The 21,697-nt window shown below is 38.2% G+C and overlaps 1 protein-coding gene across 1 annotated transcript in view; it reads left to right on the top strand.

The window, feature by feature from the left end:
* gucy1a2 (guanylate cyclase 1, soluble, alpha 2) overlaps positions 1-7,655 on the top strand; it is a 44,053-nt gene extending 36,398 nt beyond the window's left edge. The window contains exons 8-9 of the mRNA XM_023288932.3: positions 1,399-1,553; positions 2,051-7,655. Of these exons, the coding sequence (XP_023144700.2) occupies positions 1,399-1,553; positions 2,051-2,270 (375 nt within the window). The 3' untranslated portion in view covers positions 2,271-7,655. The remainder of the gene's footprint in view (positions 1-1,398; positions 1,554-2,050) is intronic.
* The last annotated feature ends 14,042 nt before the right edge of the window (positions 7,656-21,697 follow it).

Here is a 21,697-nt window from a genome sequence, read left to right on the forward strand (position 1 = left end):
TCCCTCGTTTTTTTTTATCTCTCCTCCTGCACTGTCAAGGTTTTGCCTTCTAATTATAGGTTTATTTTGCGCTCTCTTCATTGTCTTTCTGTATGTCTGTGCTCCTTCTATCTCACTACCCCCCTCGCCTGCTGTTGCCATGACTACCTTGCAGTGTGCTGGAATGCACACGGTCGCATTGGTTACCAAGGTGATGAGATGCTCAAGTAGACCATTAGAAATCTACTGACATTTGTGAGTCTGTGTGTGTGTACTGTACAGCATGTGTGATTTTTTTACCCAAGTGGTAGAAATCAATAGTTGCCCAAGTGGCTGTGAATTGGAACGGTGGTGAGATAGCTTTCACTCTGCCTCCAGCCGTTTATAGATTCAAACTTTAGCCAGATTATAATATGAACGCCATGTTGCTGACATATATCTGTCACCAAATGAACATAAATTATTAATTTGATTAATTTCCCCCTCACGCTCGTGCTATTTTGAGATTTTCATCACTCTAAAAATCTGCTGCCACAGGATATCAAATTAGATAATAACATCTACTCTAATTTGGAAGTATGATTGCCACAGTACAATTTCCATTAATCGGATCAATGCACACACAGCACTTCTGGCACACAAACAAGGTAGGCTTTTGTGCTGCAGGATAGGCAGTGCATGAATTAATCTCATCAGCTCAGTTTAGCAGGGGGATTTAATTTATGAAAATGCACAGCAGTGCCAGGTATGTTTATTGTATCATTTTGAAGGTCAAGATGGGTTAAATTCAGACACAAATCACATGACCTTATCACAATGCTTACAAATGTTGGATAAAGTGTTGGGCTTTGCCTAAGAATTGTAATTATTATCAAGTGAAGTGCTGAATATTTTATTTTTTGTCACTAAAAATGTCAAGAAATAGTGAAAAAATTCTTTTATTTATTTTCCTCGAGTTTAACACAGGATACTTAAATTACTTGCTTATGCGCCCCAGATTCCAAAACCCATGTAACAAAGGAAACATAACAGACTCACAATTGAGATGCTAAAATATTTTATTTTATTTTATTGTTTTGCATTCACCATGAAAACAGATATAAATAATTGACTTGAGGTTAGACTTTATTGATGACTACATAGCAATTGTACTGCAAACACATACAAGAAATTAAGAGGGAGAATGGGGAAAAAAGTAACGTAGACAGAGACTTGAGTGAAGATACAGTAACAAAAGCAGCTGCATTCATTTTCATGTCAAGTGCACGTGTTGTCAAGATATACATATACTTGAAATATTGTTTAAACTGCACTCTGTTGAATCCTGCTAGATATGCCAGTGCTCTAATATCTCTCCTTTTCTATCTTTTTTCCTCGACATCCTTCTCCTGTCTCCTTTTTCGTCCTTTTCTCTCTCAGCTAAGGATAGGTATCCACACAGGTTCAGTGCTGGCAGGTGTGGTTGGCGTGAAAATGCCACGTTATTGCCTGTTTGGGAACAACGTAACACTGGCCAGCAAGTTTGAATCGGGAAGCCATCCGAGGTGTATCAATGTTAGTCCCACAACTTATCAGTAAGTAATTAAAGTATACATTACACACACATGCACACATGTGAACAGTCACAAAAACAGAAAGTGAGTTGCCTTGTTTCGAACCGTGCAATTTTAAAGTTTTTCTACTTAATCAAAGCGGTTAATTTTGCATATGGATTCAGTCTTTTTGACATATAATTATGTGTACATCATTTGAAGGCATGAATAATCTGCCGCCTTGTCTGACTTTGCATTTCATTCCCACTACGTTTGTATGTCTATTGACTAATTAGGTTAAATGTGATGGATGTAAACAAAGCTGTGATCTTACCTATCTTGTGATTAAGCAATGGCTATACGACATTTACATGTTGATACACATTGACACAAAATAAAATTTTATTGCCTGTTTTAATAATGAATGCTTATTCAGAAAAATTGTCTTTTTACTCAAGTATCTTTTTGCTTTGAATGTTTCAAGTTTTTCTTCAGGATACTGTAATAATAGTTCTTTTATTCTGCTCTCTTATCAACAGATTGTTGAAAGACGACCGCTCTTTTTCATTTGTTCCTCGTTCACGGCTGGAGCTCCCAGAAAATTTTCCCAAAGAGATCCCAGGGACGTGTTACTTCCTGGAGGCGGGGACTTCCCACAGCCATGCCTCACTGACCAGCTCCCGCTCCGCTCCTCCGGCCTCTATGAGGAAAGTCTCCTACAGCATTGGGACCATGTTTCTAAGAGAAACAAGTTTGTAGATTCAACACGCAGACTAGGTTACACAGATATTCATGATGCGAGTGGCTGGATTTGAACCCATGGAACATGCAGGAAACCAATTACACAGATCTTTGGATAATGTAAAAACTTGGATTCCAACCTGTGGGATGACCTATTTGAATGAAACTCAGAAAACGCTTTCATCATAGGTGAAAAAGAACAACATGCCCTCATCTCCCCTGAGAGAGGAAGATATGGTTCAAAAGACTTATGGAGCAGCAGATGCGCTCCTCTCACAAGGACACATCCCCAAGGAAGTGTACTGATGGAATCAATTAGTAGAGAAACCTTAATACAAAACTTAATGATCGAGCTGGATTCCTCAGCTCCAGACCTGGTATCTTGATCTCTCCAGTGGTCCTCGCTCCCATACGGTACCCTGACCTGGGTCTACACAATAACGTTTGGAGAAAACCTGGAGAGGGGCCATACACAAGACCAGTGTTGCACTCATTAGCAATGGAATTGCGCAAACAGAACAAATCCAGTTTCCATTAACAATGTGGGTGCCGAGGAATGAAGCTGTGTGAATTTGTGGAAGATGGCACCAATGTTTGCTGTGCATCATGGCCTCTTGTTCAAGGAAGACCACTAATGAAGAACAATACAGCTCCCCTTCCTCCCAATGCAACTGTCCCCGTATCATGTCATGCTTTACCAAACATATTTCTAACATCTGCTGCTTGTTACGTTTAAACCATCCACCTAGGACCAGTTGGTTGGGAGCAGGAGAGACAAAACAGAGGCCCAAACAAGGAGATTTGAATTAAAAAGGGTTCATCAAAGGACAAATGGCAAAAACGCTCATACTAAGCTGATCTTAGAGCTTTGTCTGCTTCTAACCCACAGCAAACTATAACTGACAACAATCCAGCCATTTCATTGCAGGTACTATGTGTAGGACTGAAAATTATTCCCAGCTCAGTGCCTTTTTACTGCTCAAATAAGGACAAATATAGGATGGATTGAATTCAAATATTTGAAAAGAAGAAAAAAAAACAATAGAGAGCGCTTTATTTATCTAATGTTTCCACTTGTTTTAAGACATTTCTGTGCCATTAGTGAAAGAAATGATGCGTGCCAAAGGTTAAAAGCCACATTTGAATCTGTGATGTTGCAAGTCACCTGGACTAGCGACTTGTTGTGTGTTTTGTTTTGAGACAGTCACAAGTGGCTGGTAAGATAAATCAAGCGCTCCTCAACAAGTTCAAATATTTGAATTTCTATTCACCTGCCTTTTTGTCCAGATCCAATAATACACATAATATAGTGCTAATAATATAGTACTATGTTAACTTGTACACATAGTCACAGTATGCACACTTGACACGGCTCACATTTACACACGTAATCTTTTTTAATTGCATTGTTTTTTCTATGATACTTATATAAAAGTATACACTAGCCCCGTCACATTTACCCAACATGACTCAGATTCATCTCGACTAGTTTGGTTGTAAATTAAGTGTGATATGCTCAGTGGAAATCTCAGGCCTTCCAAAAACTTCAACGTAGCTCAGTCACCCAGTCATGGCAAAGTAAATGTCAAGAGATTTTGTCTTCATAAACTGTAATCATAAAGTGGGACATGAAGGGTTGAAGTCGGATAGTCTGATTGGGTGCCTTTCCATATTAATTTACAATAATTTAAGTTAGATTACATTGCTGCCATTGTTCTTCATCAGTGAAGTACAAATCAAATATCAAGTACGTCAAACTTGGAATAGCTGTATTGTAGGAGGCAGTACAATCTGTGAAATTTTACATTTTCATGTCAGTAGAAATGTTTTTATTAGTATAAGAATTACACAGAATTATTACCATCACATGCTAAATTTAGCTCATTACTGATGGCCAAAATGTTTTTAAAATTAAATTCGAATGAGTGGTACTACCTGTGTGTGCTTACCTTCTTGGTGTAAAAAAAGTGTTTTCTATCTGTGGTACGACAACATCACAATATGGCTTAAGTTACTGACAAAATAACTAACTGAACTGTTAATAACTAACCTTCAAAAGGGCAAAATACATTTTGGTGATGGTTTTAGTTCACATTTATATTACAAAACTCCACCAAGAATTAACGAGGGACTGCGTGTTGCAATTTCACTACATCTTGCCAAATGATTTACTGGTTGCAGGACCCCTAAAAGATCAAATAAAATGTGCAAATTTAGTTCTGAGACAACTCCAGCGCAGGCTAATCTGTGTGAGGGTTTGGTTCCTGCTGTTTGTTGTGTACATGGAGTTGTTAAAGTGCAGGATGAGTACATTTTGACAGCCCACCAGCCCTGGCAGGAAGTCTGCAGGAACATGTGCTGGGTTTGCCATGTGAACACAGATTGCTGGCAAATCATCAGAGTAATAATTTACGTCAGACAAAAATATCGAATGCTGATCTTGCCAAAAGTTTCACCCACAAATGGGAATGCCCTCTAACCGAGACTAACACCAGCATAACAATGTAATATTCCTTAGTGGAGGACAGGACGGGAGGAAGGAGAATAGCTGGGTCAAGATTTCCTTTTGACCTCACAGTTTTTGAAGTGGAGATGGGTTGCCAAGAGCTACCAAACTGGTCATAGGTAATTATTGCCATAAATAATTCTGTCATCAGACGGCAGTAGCATTAGAAAGCCTGAAAAGCTTGCACATTTACAGCATGTTCTGTAAAGGTTCTGGTCAATTTTGGCAATGAAAATAGACAATTTTGCTAACAGAGAAAATGCAAGTATATTTTTGAGAATATTTTTTCCATGCACCCCATAGTCTTATTCACATTTACTGTAAAACGAAAATAACTATAACCTATTTTCAAAATTTGTTTTCTGTTGCTTAAGGTATACTATGCAGTATAGAACTAACAATGGACTAGACAATAAACACATAGAGGGAAACCCCAATCAGTCAAACACATGGCAGCATAGTTTTTAGCCTAAAAAATATTAGGAATTCTAACACAAAGAAAATATGTATTAACCTGAAAGTAGGTGCCATTGTTTAATGAACCAACCTTGTAATCTTAAGCTTAGAGAGTTTATCTACAGTATAAATTCATTTAAAGACAACTGGCAACTCAATATTAATTTTATGAGGGGGTCTGCTACACGTTTTAGAAGACAGCATAATGTTGATCATTGTGGCAACAAAGCCAGAACTGCTCCTGAGACCTAAACGTCTACAGAATCCATGTTCTTTTTGTGATATTCCAGAGAACCAGAATCTGCAGCAAACACCTGGGACAGCAGTAAAATATACACCCTGCATAATTACACATCGGTTTTACAAAATATTAGCACTTTGGCATTTCTCTTTATATAAATATTGTTAAATTTGTCCAAGAGAAGTAACTCTTGGTTCATTACTAAAGGTCAGATACACTACAGATTGGTTCACCAGGTTTTCCAAGATGCCAACAGCGGCTCTCCATTTCTTTAAGGCCATATAAAGTACTAGGTAGCTTTCTTCTTTCTGATGATGAAGTATAATGTTTTAGAAAACATCACTTCAAGCTTCTTAAGGTCTCTTGTAGTGACTTTAAATGTTTTTAGATACAAATTCGGCTCAATTATTCAAAAAAAAAAAAAAAAACCAAACAAGTACATTCATATTTATTCAGTTTTGGCAGACAGAAAGTAAAATATGTGAACTGCGAAAGTTCAAAACCATCTCAGTTTGACTATAATATTACATAAACAAATGAAATCAATTTTAAAGATCACAGAAGGGGCAAAAAAATCTCCATATTGCTAAATTGTAACCACCAGTAAAAAAAAAAATTACTGAGGGACATCACAGGACAGGTGAACCACTCTTGTGTGTATTTGGGTTTTGCAGAGCCGCCTTTCCAAAACTGATGCTCTGACTGTCGTCTTTGCGCTAACGCATACATACATTAATGTGTACTTGATCAATCTATTGTACCATAAATCTAGTGCAGGCTCTCATCTAAACTCCACTTCAGCCGTGCCTAAATTCTGCTTCCAGGCTAAATAAAGGACATTACACCAGCGTTACTCCCACACAACTTGTGTCCACAGCTCATGTCTCCAAGTCTGTAAATTCTTGGCATAATATTACATGTTTGGCCAGATCTTACAAGTCTTGCTGTTGTGAGATGCAGAGGTGTTGCAGGTACTGGTTCTCTACAGTGCAGTTGTCAGTCATGGATTATCAGACTGCAGTGCAGACTGTAGCTGACTTACTCACACACAGAAATATGTCACAGTTACAGTGGCAATGCAGCTAAACTATACTGTATAAGTTGTGTCAAATAATGAACAAATGTTCTCATGAGCCAAATACATCCATGACTCCACCAGCTGTTGTCTGCGTGTGTCAGACAATGAGATTATACTGGGTTTGGCAACGTGCAAATATAATTTGTTAATAAAGGTCGACTGTACCTGTAATAAATCTGTACAATTTAGATCTATTTAATATATTCCAACTGACAAATAGAAATTGTAATAAAATTATATATCGGATTTTTTCACTGTAATTCCCAAAATGATTTGACATTTTCTCTGCTTTGTTGTCCTTTTTCTATTTCAGCCAGATACTTTGTCAGTCTGTGTGCCATCTAAAGGCATACCAATGTCCCACAAAACCTTCACACCCTAAAGTCATATCTTTTTTGTTGAAGAGTTGCAAAAAAAATGTAGGCACTATTGTAATTTTTTCAATTCACGTCTTATTTTGAAGGATTTTCTTTGATTGTGACACATTTTCTCCAACTGATTCAGCATGACACTGTCATTTTCTTTAAATCGAAAAAATAAAATTGCTTACCATGTTTTTTGCAGAACATTGTTATAAACTGTCTTGTTGCCAAGATCAACTTCATCCCCGCTGATTTACAGTATGGGCTGATAGAAATCTGCTCCCTGTTTGTTCAACATGAGCCTGGCTTTAACAGCAGAAACAAACATGGCTGATGCTTGTCATACATGTCCAGGGTCCACGAGAAAATTCAGCTCTCCGAAAAGATGCTCATTACTCCACTCAGAATAGTAGCTTCCATAGCGTTTGTTCACCAGCTTATTTTAAAACTTAGGAATTATTTGTGACATTTAAAAATCCGTCAATCTACTGGGATCTCTCTCAGGCCTCACTCTGGGAACCAGTGACTGATCATCACGTTCCTGTGTAAAAAAAAAATCTGGTCCGTGTTTGGTACTTTGGTGTCATGTTGTAAACATACCTGGACATGAACCCTGTTTGAGCCTGCTGTTGGAATCAGGTGTGTACTGTTTATGGAAGGGGCTTGATGACAGCTGTTGGTTTCTGACTGACATTAAGGGCACATCTTCTGTCTTATATGATGTAAATAAAAACACCAAGTATCTTTAATAAGGAAGAAAGCGTGTGGATGTTACTTTCAACGCTTTTACACAGTTATGGGTGAATGAGAGTGAGCTTTAAATTTGATTGCTTGATTAAGAAAAAAGCATCGTTATACAGCTCATCATGTTTGCATGAATTTTCTCCTCACACATTTGTCAAGTGTATGTAGATTATATAGTGCAGCAGAAGAGCTACCTTTGAAAAGTGTGAAGTATAACCCTTCCTCAAGGTAGTTAAAAATGCAAACATGCAACGGAATAATCATAATTTTTTTAAACCACGCAATAATCATCATCTCACTTTGGTTTCATCTTCTTGTGTCTGCTTCTTTTGCTGCTGTTGTTCCTCATCTTCAGTCAGTTTCATGTCATGCTGTGATTTATTTCTTTACTGGGGTACATAAACTATACACACTAACTGTATAAAACGGCTTTATATGTCCATGCGGGCTGTTTCAGACATGATATGGAATAGATTTAGCATTGTTTAACCCAGCCAACTGATGTCCTGCAAATAAGACTTCAGGTTCGTAACTCAACTTTAGCATTCAACCCTTTAGAAATACAGGATAGGCAGTTTTAATTTAATTCTGCCAGTGCCCTTTATGACTAATGAACACCACCAGCCAAACAAGCAACCATAGACCTTTTGCACAACATACATAACTAATGTAATTTCTAACAACTTCCTCCTATTTCTAATTTAGAGTCTCACAAAATTCTGACAGTGACAGAAGCTGAAACTGAAGCAGCTAATAATTTCATTATTTAGAACTCTGTGGTGCAGATTATTTCACTGCTGAAGACTTGAATCATTATTCTTAAAAAGGGAAGATGTCTATCTTCAGTATTGTGTTTAAAAATCTGTCCACCAAACTATCCGCTCTTGTGATTTTCCAGCATTTATAAGCACACGTGCACAATCATGACTTTCAATGTAACTTTTTCTATGTGTTTACACACAAACGCAACTGTAGGTAACAGAAAATTGAGCTTTTGGAAAAGTCCTTTCAGGGTGAAGACAGAAACACAGTTTGCAGTGGGTTTCTGGCTGGTAAGAGTCAGAGTTTATGCATTATTTTGTTACTGTTGTTACTGACTTTTTACATGCTTATACATGAATGTATATTTATTTTTCCACTATACTGAAGAACAGAAGCATCACAGTCAGTTCACACAATTAATTCCACTACTTCTTTATTGTGCCGTTGTTGGTAGCTGTTTAGAACATGAATAGCTGCTTTTAATTGGCCATTGTAACTTCAGGATTGAGTTTAAATCACCACCTGATGTTTTGCGCCTAACAGTGCTTTAATTGTGTTTTTGTTTCCTCATGTCAACAGGGATTTTCTTTTTTTAGAGCAAAGAAGGAAGAACTGCACTATAAAACACACACCCGAGGACCAGGCCTCTGTCTCTTAGTACTCATTATTCATGATGTGCGTAAGTTAGCTAGTTTAAATAGAAAACCGCTGACTTGTGTGTAAATCTGGACAGTTTCAGCCAACCAGTCTGACAGCACAGGGACGCTTTCAAACTGTGCCAGTAATTTTCAGCCTGCATGCAGTATGCAAAATGGAACTGGTTGCCATGTAAACTATGGCAATTGTCAGGCTTTTATTTAATTTTTTATTTTTTGCCTGCCTCCTGTTATTTTTGTTATTTTTGTGCATCTCTTTTTAAAAATCCTCTTAAACTTAGTGCGCCTGCATTGGAGATTGGGAAACAGCTTTGGCTGTAGCCGTCAAATAGCAGGAGCAGAAGCCTGCAAAAATGTTCAATGACCCTTTCAATGATGTTTTCCTCCCTATATGCTCATAGTTCACTCTCTTGCTTTGTCTTCTCTCCTCTTTCATCCATCCCTCTAGCCTTTCATCTGTCCTTCCTCCCTCCCTTTATCTTTTACCCCCTCACACTCTCCATGTATGCAAATACACCCCCTTTACACTAATTGGTTCTGCGACGTTTGAATATTTCACGTGGCCCATCTTCACTGCACGGGCGGGTGAGTACGGGCTTTGGCATTACATCGCATGGGCTAACGTGCTAATGGAAATCACACACACAAACACACACTCTCACACTGAGGGTATGAACGAGTGAACAAAGGTCATGTAATTTATACACTGTGCCTGTCATATTAGCCAAATGAAGTGGGGCTGAGTTATGGGGGCGCTTGCAGTATTAACAGTTCAACAGGGAGTTATGATGGCAGTGTGGGGTGAGGGCATGTGTACTCTGTGTCTGAATGAATTATGTAGTCATTATTCATGGATGCATCTGTAGAGAAGTTGATCTCTGATGTCTGTGTGTCATCTGTATTGAAGAACATATGGCGGGCTTTGGTATGTTTTCCTTTAAGCTTAGAATTTTTGTAGAAAAGTTGGCATAAAAAATGGCACAAAATTGACCGTCTACCTCTTTATGACCCCCTCATGGTGTTTTTTTTAATGATGACAGACAAACGTGGAGTCAGACTTCCAGGGTTTCATACGTAACAACCCTAAAAAACAAATCCTGTCAACTTAAAGTGTTTTCCATTTTCCTGCTGAATCTGTCTCTAGTTACATGGCTGAATTACTCCAACATTACAACTTGCAGTTGCATAGCATACGGTAGTTTTACAGGGTTTGAGCAGAATTGTAGGTGAGCTGATGTGCTGAGCTGCAGCAAGGGGTTTGTGGAGTGAAAGATGGGGACGTTGTAGACCTCGAGGTTGTAGAGGAAGAAACGAGTCAAACATCAACCATTTGAAGGCAGGAAGGGATTAATTTAATGGACACACATACGTGCGTAAACTTGATATACCAAGGTGACTTTTGGGAGTTAAATCAATAACCAGAGCAGGACAATAAATATTTGTGACCTCTGATGCAAGGTTGCAGACACTGACTAGATATAAAAGATGGCAACACAACCATGACGTCACCCATTAGATTGTTCGCTTCCATTTTAAAGCTTCAAGTTTTGAATTTGGCTATGGTCATCTTGCTCTTTTGAAATCAGATGTAATGAGTGAGGATCTGACTGAGAACTTGTCAGTCACAATATAGCCCTGTCTTAAGACATGCTCTACTTCATCATCTTTTTAATTGTAAATGGGACCATCATTTAAAAAAAAATTATATCAAGTTGTACTGAAGAGATTTGAAAGAAGCGAGACCATAAACTCCATCGGAAGATGTTGAATGAGGTAATAAATCAAGTGAGAAGTCGAGTCTTTTTCTCAAAGACTTCTTTACATTCACATTTCTTCTTGCAACCAGAGATGTTGCCACCTGCTGGCTATTAGAAAAATTGCCACTTTTAGGCATTTCTGCATTGATTTCACTTTTCGGAATCAGAGGCTTCATCCATCTTTTATATACAGTCTGTGGTTGCAGATATTCTTCACTTTGCTTTTAACTGATAATGTAATTTGCATCCTAAATCCTCATGCTAAAACATTTTGTATAGAGATTTTTCCCTTAGACTAAAATCTTAAGGTGCACCTCGTCTCATTAGAATATAGTGGAAAAAGTTCAACATTTTTCATCAGACATTGCTCAAAGTAAAAAATATATATATTCTCATTACAGACTCATTACACATAAAGTGACACATTTCAAGCCTTTATTTATTTCAACTTTGATGTTAACGGCTTTTAGTTCCTGAAACCCCTGAAAAATCAATCTCAAAATATTTTAATATGTCAAAGTATCAGCAAATATCAATCAGCAATAAAATGAGCTGTAAACTGTTATCATCAAAGTTAAAACAAAGGCTTGACATATCTTAGTTTCTGTGTACTGAGTCTAGAATATATACAACTTTGACTTTGAGCAATGTCTGATTAAAAATATTGAACCTTTTCCACTGTATTCTAACAATATGAGATATCGCACAAAGGTTATAACCAAACAAAGCTTTGTTTGAAACAGAGTTTAGGCATTGTCTCTCTGTGAGATTGAACATTTTTGATATTGTTGACTGACTTTGGGTTTAAGTTTTGTTTTTTTTTTCTGTCGGAACTCAATTAGTGGGTCGAGGCATCTGCACAGAGGGGAGTGGAAGTGGGTGAGATACTGTGAACCTCCCATGCATATCACCTGTCCATTTAAACTTATTGCTGGCAGGTCAGAGAAACAAGGATAGTGACTGAATTGCACAATGGAAGAAAATTGGAGTAAAAAAAATGTGAAAATGAATTAAAGTTAAACTTGTAAATGCGGCCCATTGGTGAAATTTTGATCTGACAAAAAGAGATGTAACATCCTCTCAAGGTCTGACAGAAAAATACATTGAAAACCAGGAGCTGTGTCTTGTGACCTTCATCAGATTAATATTCATTTGTAGGCTGTAAACATGCAGATGAAGATATATGAAGAAAGGCCTGACCTTCAGCTTCCTTGTGGTTCTTGTTGGGTAATAAGCAGTCAGCCGGAGTGTCTGACGGGGCGTGTCCATACACACCCACTGGACCACCCTGCCAGCCAACAAGTGTGTGTTTCTGGATATCTGTACATATTTGTGTGTATTTTGCAGCTGTACTTCAGCCAAAGGGGTATGGTCCTCAGTAATGAATCACTTGCTTTCTTTTTTCATCTGTTCTCTCCCTCCATCTTTCCATCATCCATCACATACTACAGTTATCTCTCCACTGCTGTCAGCTTTAACCCATCACTCTTGTCTGTCTCTTTCCTTCAGCTCGCCTGTAAATTTCTCTGTTGTTCTCGGCATTCTATTGTTTGATATGAATTCCAGTAAGACATTCATGCAATATCCATTTTATTTATTATTTAACTGTCATTTTCTTCATGCTGGAAAACCATCTAATGTGGCTGAATTAATACTATTCTGCAGAGAAGAGTGGCCCAAAACTCCTCCATGGCGATGTAAAACACTGATCAAAAGCTATCACAAACTGCAGTTGTTGCTTCCAAGGGTGGCCAAACCAGTTATTAGGTATAAATATAAATATTAGCTTGATGATCTGGAACATTTAAATGTGAGAAATATGCAAAAATAGAAGACATCAGGGTAAAAATATTTCTTCACAGCACCGTAGTGTGGTTGAATGGCATGAAATAAAAAGAGAAAAGGATGACTGCTGAACCCTTTAGAGAAAAATCTAAAATATTTCAATTCGCTGAAGCCAAATGACAATAAAAAGAGCTAACATAAACAGTACTCTTAGAGGACTTTATCCAAAAACAAGCAATATTTCCTGTGTTGATCTGACATTTTCCATTCGGGTCACCAGAGTAGAAAAGAGATGAGCGGGATTGAAGATTAGTGTTGATCCATGCAAATTAAAAGATCATAGAGGCAGCTTCCCAGGGCTGTGTGAGTGGGATGCCCTCTGCATCAGTCTGCATGTGTGTGTCTGTTTACATGTGTCTGTCTATCTGTGAGAGCTCGTATCCACCCCCAATACATCCTCAATGCATCTGTGCACATTCACAGAGATGCAGCTTCCATTAATCTTCATGCATATTTCGGCTACTGGAATGTGCTGTTTTTCAGAATTGTCGCCCATATGTGATGTACTGGTTAATCTCAGCGGTCAGTCTATAACATCTCTGGAACAGTGTGGTTTTTTTTTGTTGTTTTTTTTTTAACCTAGGATTACTCGAAAACACATCATGAGCGCAAATGTTGCAGCAATTATGTTCGCTGCCCTAGAAAGCCTGGATTTTCTAGTATAATCTGACCAAACAGGCAGAAATCAGGCAGATATTGTCAGGTTTTTCTCTGCACATGAGCCATCATGACTGACTCTACTCCTCTGTGACTGACTCAACAATAATGAAAACAGCAGAAGTTTTATGTAACTACGGATTAAGAGAATTCACAGTGATAAAAATAAACATTTGCTTGGCTCAGATGTCATAATTACTTTTTTCTGCTAACTTGCAGACTCATGAAGACAGCACTGTTGTGTATTTATCGTGTTGCTTACATGACATTTCACTTGATAAATGCGACTGTCTTGCCTGGCATTCAAATACATTGTTCATTACATTAGAGTGGAATTAATGCTATTACCACACAGAAAAGGGTGGAAAAGTTTCCTCCATCACTGAGTAAGATGGAGTGATTCTCTGTATATGCACATATTTTTTCTGCCTAATTGTAGATCATCAGACCAAGTGGGAACCTCTGGAGGTTAAAAATGAAGAAAACATTAAGTGCAGTTCCTTGAGTGGCAGCTCCAAAAGCGAGTCAGTCCCCACAAACATATTACAGTCTGGTACAATAATGGTTTTGGTCTCTATAATTAATTTACATTGTTCATTTTTGAAACTCAGGAGTTAATAGGAGGCAGAAATTCAAGACTAAAACTTTTGTAATGTACACATTTGCTGATCAAAATGAGAAAAACACTTGAACTTGCATGTAAAACTGTAAACACATTGCCTGACTTTATTTTGGTAAGGCTTTCATCAACCGAAACCGATGACGTGCCATTCCCATCGTGCATCCTTATGTTTTGTAATCTTTCAGGCCTCAAACAATGAAATCCTTATTTATCCAGCTTGGACTTTGGCACAGATTGAACAAAGAAGACATGTTGATTAGTGATGTGTTTTCTGTGACCTTTGGACAAAACCAGAGCATCTATTTCACCATATTTCCTGCATGGGAGTATCTCATGATAATAAACTAAGTTTTGATGACCACATCACCGCCATCCAGCTGTGATGGTTCTGGTCTGATGCCGACATGCAGAAGCTGTTGTGAGGCTCACTCAGTTCTTGCTGACCTTAATCTGCCTCGTTCAGTGAGTTCAGGTTGCTTCTACCTGCTTGAACCTTTGCCAAGATACAGGAACAAATAGATTTCAAACCTCTTTTGTCCTTGTTACTATTTACTTTTTAATAAAATCATGTAATTCTTGGTGCGACTTGCATCTCAGGGACAATAAAGTTTACCTTGTAGTTCATCTTTCACTGCAAATGCTCCATTTAATACACAAACTCAGAGCTCTATCTGTTGCCTCCAACCTTCTTCTGCTTTATAAAACCTCAATGCAGTACATCCTGTTATATTAAACCTCACTTCCCCCCACAATGTTTACCATTTCCAACAAAAACAAACTCACTGAGATAACACATGCTTCTTCTAAAATAATCAGTCTTCAAACTCAGAGTCTCTCAGATATGAATGTCAGAGAAAAAACACGCCTTACAAAAGCAATCATGAGTGACACTGATCTCCCCTAAACCCACTTTTTCTTACTGCATCATCAGGTCATATGTACATGACTTGAAGATGGAAAAGAGCTCATTTTGGAAGAAGTTCAGTCCCAACTGACTTTGCAGCTCTGAACAAACCAACTTTTCAGCACTGATCATTTGTATTCATGTGATGGGCTCGGGTTGGAGACTTCATGTTACCTGTTGTGGCATAGTTAGTGCTGCAAGACAGCAAATGAGCACAGACAGCAAAATGTTATGTTATTTCTTTAATAGCGACGTCAAGTCCATTTATGCTAGTCAGTCTGGATATCTAGTGTTTCAGAAATTACCGTTTTAATATAATAAAACTGGAGATAATACACAATGTACCTTTTTAACACTCCAGGGACAAACTGTGTCTAATTGGGTGTTTTGTGTGTGAGAGAGAGACTCTTTGAAGTCAGTCCAGGGCTGTTCAAAGGCACTAGCAGGTCATAGATACACAGCTGATGAAACAATCTGTACATAACTCTCAGTGTGTGTGTGTGTGTGTGTGTGTGTTGTGGTGAGTATGATTTAAGGATACGCTCTCTGTACTACTTCCTGGAACATCCTGTAACTTCATTATCATGCTCTCATTAGATACTCATTTAGACCAATCAGACTTCTCTGTAATCTAATCATTCCACATAAATTATGAGAGAAATCCATTACTACTGCAAACACCCAGCTAATTAGAGCTGGGATGTACCACCTGCTGTGCGTTTGTGTCCTTGCACTTCATCGGGGATTCATGGTTACATACACCGTAGGCAACGGTGGATATTTTCAACTTCACTGAGTTATAATTTGGTGAAAGTAAGCGACTGATAACACAGCGTGATCCAGTGTTTTGTTGGGTGTGTAAGAGAGTATATGTATGTGACTGTGTGTGCTCTGTTTTACACCCCTCCCAGTAAATAACCAGCTCCTGTAAAGTGAGAACTAAGGATGTGGTCACCTTGACCCAATTCAAACTCGGCACACAGGTCAAGTTGTGTGGTGTGCTGGGAGTTTCTTTAACTTGGCTTTGATCATTATGACTCAGAAAGTCTCTGTGTGTTCTCATTTCAGTACCATACAGTACCATACATTTGTTTAAAAAAGCTTGTTTTTTTTTGGATATTATCCAAAAGTATTTTTTGGATATCTTTGCCTTACAGATATAACTATGTGTATATATTTTTTTCCATAGACATCCCAGATATTTGTAAAATGTTGACAGGATATCTGTCTCAAACTGCAAATTCCTAATATTCTGTATCAATAATCCATGAAGGTATTATATAAACTTTACCTCAGTCTCATATTAAGTGATTTTTATTTTCGCGACATCATCATATAAAGAAGTTCTATTATTTTTGTTGACTGAAGCAGGTAGCAAAAATGCTCTAAAACCCCCACTGCACAGCGCCAGTGAAGCATTTAGCAGCTACAGTCAGAATAGTTCTACAGGAGCTGGTAGACACCAAATTTAGAGTTAAAAGAGATAATACTGGCATTTTTTTCATTACCATTGGACAAAGGCAGGCTAACATCCCCTCCCCAGTATTCAGACATTGTGCTAAGCTCAGTTATGCAGCTGATGGCAGTAAGTTCAAACTTGGCAAACATGAGGTATTTATTTGAAAGTAGGATTTAAGATGAGATCTGTGATTTTTGAGAAAAAATCACAGCAAGTGTCAGATATAGGTTCCTGCTCTCCCACTGTCTTGTACATATGCATGAACATGCAAAGCGTTGGACATTGTTCTATAGATCGGAAAGGGATGACATTATATGTACATATTATATAAAACACAACGGGCAAAGAGACGCCTGGAGTATTTTAGAAATTGTGTCACATAGTTTGTCCAGCAGAGCAGCTCTGACTCCATTGTTGGCAACATTCTCAGCAGTGGACCTGGTCTAAGAATATTTAGCAATGTGCCAATGAAGGCATTTGTCTCTAAAAATCAGTATTGGCATTGGCCCCAAAATTCTAGTGTCAGAGGGAATCTACTACATAGTATGTACTTTCTTTGTCCTCCCCGGCCTTGACTATTTAAAAATAAATATCAAATTTACTCTGCAGTGGCAGGGGATGAGAAAAAAGGAGCTCAGTGTGAGGAAGAGAAATGGGATTTGGGATTTCAGATGATGGTTGTTTGAAGACGTGTCATAGTTACACTGGTTGTCAAAAACATATTGTCAGACAGCTGAGAAAATGATCTTGGAGAGTATGACTCATCGTTTTAAGACAAACCACAGAGGTAGCTATAAATCAGATGATAGTGGAGTTTAATGGGGAAGTAAATATTCTAAGTGCATAGTTACCATGTGTTAGAAGGTGAGGCGGCTTCATTTAATCATTTTTAACATTTGCCTGTGATTTTAGCCTTTTACAAATAATGTTCTCTCCAGACGGTTCCTGTGGCTTTTTTGAAAACATTTTTCCCCAAATTTTGGTTTAGGTCCAAGTACTTCTCAGTTGTGTTTAGTTTCTGTTTAGCTGTTATTAGTAAACTGGAAACAAGGTAAACATTATGACTGTTTAACATTAGCAAAGGAAAGCAACATTTTAGCTCAAGTACACAAAATGCGTAGAAGCGAAAAATGGCTGTTGGCTCTTAGTCTTGTTTAATCAGTTCTCCACTGATTTAGGACTACACTTCTGTAACAATGTCTGAGTCAGGATGAGCAGGTCAAAAAAACTATTACAATCAATATTTCAGAAAGAGTCGCCTGGCTCACTGGATCGATACTGTAGGTGTGAGTCTGCCTTTGGCTGCATATCTTCAATGGCATTCTCACCATTCCATGAGCTCCATGTTATTATTTTCAAATCCCCTTCACTACGTGAAACAACTACAGCAACCTCTGAGCAGCAACCTACACGCTGAAAATGTCAAGTTTTATCAAGCAGCAGTACAGGCCTGTTTGGGTTTTCCAGTGAACTGTGGTAAAGAGCTACATTTTCTGTGGAATTTAGTCATTTTAGAAACTATGCTCTGCAACCCATGTGCAAATGTTCCACCAAAACAAGTTGCCGGGGCAACATCACTGCATCCTGGGCTTACTCGCCCAAGACAACTGTGACTGATTTAAAGAAATATGAACAAACCAGATTGTCTTCTTTACTCTATAGAATGCGAGGTCCAGAGTTACAGTAGTTATTATTTCACACATTTCTATGTCCAAAGCTTGTACCTACACAGTTTGGTAGGAGGTTCATGTGTGTTATGCTCGTAGCAACTGCTGCAGCTGGCTGTTTTAGGCAGAGATGAGTGTAGAGAGACAAAAGGCTTTATAGAACATGTTTACATATGTAATATTACTTGTAAAGGCAGCTTGGCGTTTAAATTGGTTTCCCTTTAACAACACATCAATGTAAAGTGATGCGAAAATGGAATGAAGCAGAAGTGTAAAGGTGTTTATAGTTGGCACAACAACATTGACATTTAGCCTATTAACTGTCTGAATAATCAGCAGAATGGTTGATAAAAATAATGACTATTTGCAGAGCCAGACTCACGAACAAACAAACCACATCCTTTTCCTTGCATGGAAGCAGTGAAGATGTGCTTTTTCTGCACAATGCAGCCATGAAACATATTTTTGCAGCGTGCCAATGTGACACATCTCGTTAGAATCCAAACCTTCTTGCAACAAGCCTAATTTATTCTTCCTGAGACAGCGGTGTAATATGATAGTCCTGGATATTAATTTTCTCTTTCATTGATAGATTGCAGCATAATTTTACCGCACAAGAAAAATAGCACAAGATCCATAAATCCTGAGCAGAATAAAGTGAGAACAGTAGATTGGAATGCGTTCTCTCTCTCTCTCTTTCCATTCTTCATCATCTTCACCCCGTCTTCACTGCTGCATCTTTTCATATTTTAATGGTATACAGTGTGTCTCTAACATGTATAAATATCTGTTTTATGTAGTGTGATGGTCACAGACATTCATGCACCCAGTTTAAGGACAGTAAACTTTCTCCTGTTTGACATCTGACCTTTGTGAACTTGTTCTATTCATCTTCTCTTCCTCAGCTGAAACAACAGTCTTAACTGTGTTAGTGTGTGAGAATGAGGACGTGCATTTATCCACACGCTTAGAAAGAAACAGATGGGAATGTATTGTTGTTGTGGTAATTTTTCGACCTTTAGTGGTCAGAATGAAGGAGAAGAAGGTATGCTTGTGTGTTTGTTGGCTTCTTGCAGTAACTATGTTAACTTAGTCATCTTTGGAATAAAAGGCAGGAGAACCATCTTCACGACTAAGAAAGTTTTTTAAAACACTGTCTTGAAAAGTGTCTGCTTTTATCCACGTATGTGTCAGAGCTGTGGAACAGACAGTGTTAAAATGTGAATATAAAATGTAAAAAAGTGTAGCTTTATTGTGGCAACCTCATCTTATTCCCTAAACTTGTTTTTATTTTCCATTGGAGATAAACATTTGGACCTTGGAATGTTGTGTGTGCAGTCAGCTACGTTTTTAGTTGTGAAATATATTTCATATATGAGCTGTTTTTCTGTAAACTCTAGTATACATTTGTATCTTCAAGATACCTGGTTTAACCACTGGTCACTGAGCAGAGAAAAAAAATGGAGAAGATCTTGCTCAAGGGCATCATGGTTGAAAGCTGGATGCTGGATGCTTCAGATGTGTGGCTGTGTTTTATGGTCTTTGTGTCCCACCCCCCCACCTCTCTATCTCTACCCCTCTATCTGTATCCCTCTATCTCTACCTCTACCCCTCTATCTCTACCTTTCTACCTCTTCTGTCCCTCTCAACCCGCCCGGCCAGCAGGCAGATGGGTCCCCCCACATTAGAGCCGGGTTCTGCTCGAGGTTTTTTTCCCTGTTAAAAGGGTGTTTTCCTTGCCACTGTCGCCTTTTGGCTTGCTCTGGGGGTCAGGCATATGGGTTCTGTAAAGCGTCTCGAGACAATTTGACTGTAATTGGCGCTATATAAATAAAATTGAATTGAATTGAATTGAAAGCAGCAAAGAGACAAAGTCTGTCATGTTTTTGTCTTTCCCCTTTAATTAACATAAAACCCTCCTGATTTACAGTATTTGTCACTGTCAGAACCTTCTACTGTCTGTTCAGCTGCAGGTTAGTCTCACCTCCAGTAGGACACAGGCTCCTAATGTTTAGCAAAACCCCATTAAATCAGTTTACAGAGACATAATGCTGCTTTGACTATAATCGTTTCTGAGGCAGTTAATAACAGTCATTTTTTCTTTGACTTAGCACAAAAACATATCAACATTTTCCATACACATACATATGAAGCAAATGAAATGTCAAATGTAGAGATCAAAGATCAAGTGCAGTAAAATATACTGAACACCAGATTAATCTAGGGGTGTCCCAGCAAGTTTATATGAACCTCCTGCCTTTATTACTCCACCAAGGAACAGTGGAGTTATGTGACGATCGGTGTACGTTTGTCTGTGAATCTGAATCTAGTTTAGTATGTCGTCCAAAATATGAACAAAACGTCATAGTTTAGTATGTCATCCAAAGTGTGAACAATACGTCATAGTTTAGTATGTCGTCCAAAATGTGAAAAAAAAAATGTCTTAGTTTAGTGTCGTCCAAATTTTGAAAAAAAAGTTATAGTTTAGTATCCATCCATCCATTATCTATACACCGCTTAATCCTCACTAGGGTCGCGGGGGGGGCTGGAGTCTATCCCAGCTGACTCAGGTGAAGGCAGGGGACACCCTAGACAGGTCGCCAGTCTGTCGCAGGGCCACATACAAAGACAAACAATCACTCTCACATTCACACCTACGGGCAATTTAGAATAATCAATTAACCTCAGCATATTTTTGGACTGTGGGAGGAAGCCGGAGTACCCGGAGAGAACCCACGCATGCACAGGGAGAACATGCAAACTCCATGCAGAAAGATCCCGGGAAAGCCGGGACGCGAACCAGGGACCTTCTTGCTGCAAGGCGAAAGTGCTAACCACTACCCCACTGTGCAGCCCTTATAGTTTAGTATGTGGTCCAAAATGTGAAAAAAAGTCATAGCTTAGTATGTCGTCCAAAATGTGAACAATACGTCATAGTTTAGTATGTTGTCCAAAATGTGAAAAAAAAGGTCTTAGTTTAGTGTCGTCCAAAATTTGAAAAAAAAGTCATAGTTTAGTATGTCGTCAAAATGGGGTAAAAACGTCATAGTGTAGTATGTTGTCACAAAATCATCATAGTTTAATATGTCGTCAAAACTGTGCAAAAAACGTCATAGTTTAGTATGTCGTCCAAAATGCGAAAAAAAATCATAGTTTAGTATGTCGTCTAAAATGTGAAAAAAAAGTCATAGTTTAGTATGTGGTCCAAAATGTGAAAAAAAAATCATAGTTTAGTATGTTGTCCAAAATGTGAAAAAAAAAATCATAGTTTAGTATGTCGTCCAAAATGTCATAGTTTAGTATGTTTTATTCATTCATGATTAATTTCAGAATAGGCTGATTTTCAACACAACCTAAACTGTTTTTTGTGACATGTTTGAACACAAACTAAACTATGATGATTTTGTGACATTTTTGACCACATACTGAACTATGACGTTTTTGTGGGAAAAGAAGTCATCATGAATTTTGGCCATAGTATACTATGTCGAGAAAAAAAAATGTGATTTTTCAGCATGTTGTAAAAACATGCCATATGGTGAAATAATGTAAAGGAGGCCGTGAAAAACACTCCAGAAAGGTTTTCTTTGAAAAAAAAAATCATCATGAATTTTGGCGGCCTATCCCCGTGGAAACCAGCGTTTGTCCTGTTTTTGTGTTGCTCATCAGCGACCCTAGACAGCCGGGTCATAATGTTTTTTGAGCAACACACCATACTATGACGTTTTT

Source organism: Amphiprion ocellaris, chromosome 7 (assembly GCF_022539595.1).
Source record: "Amphiprion ocellaris isolate individual 3 ecotype Okinawa chromosome 7, ASM2253959v1, whole genome shotgun sequence".
Taxonomy (NCBI): Eukaryota; Metazoa; Chordata; class Actinopteri; family Pomacentridae; genus Amphiprion; species Amphiprion ocellaris.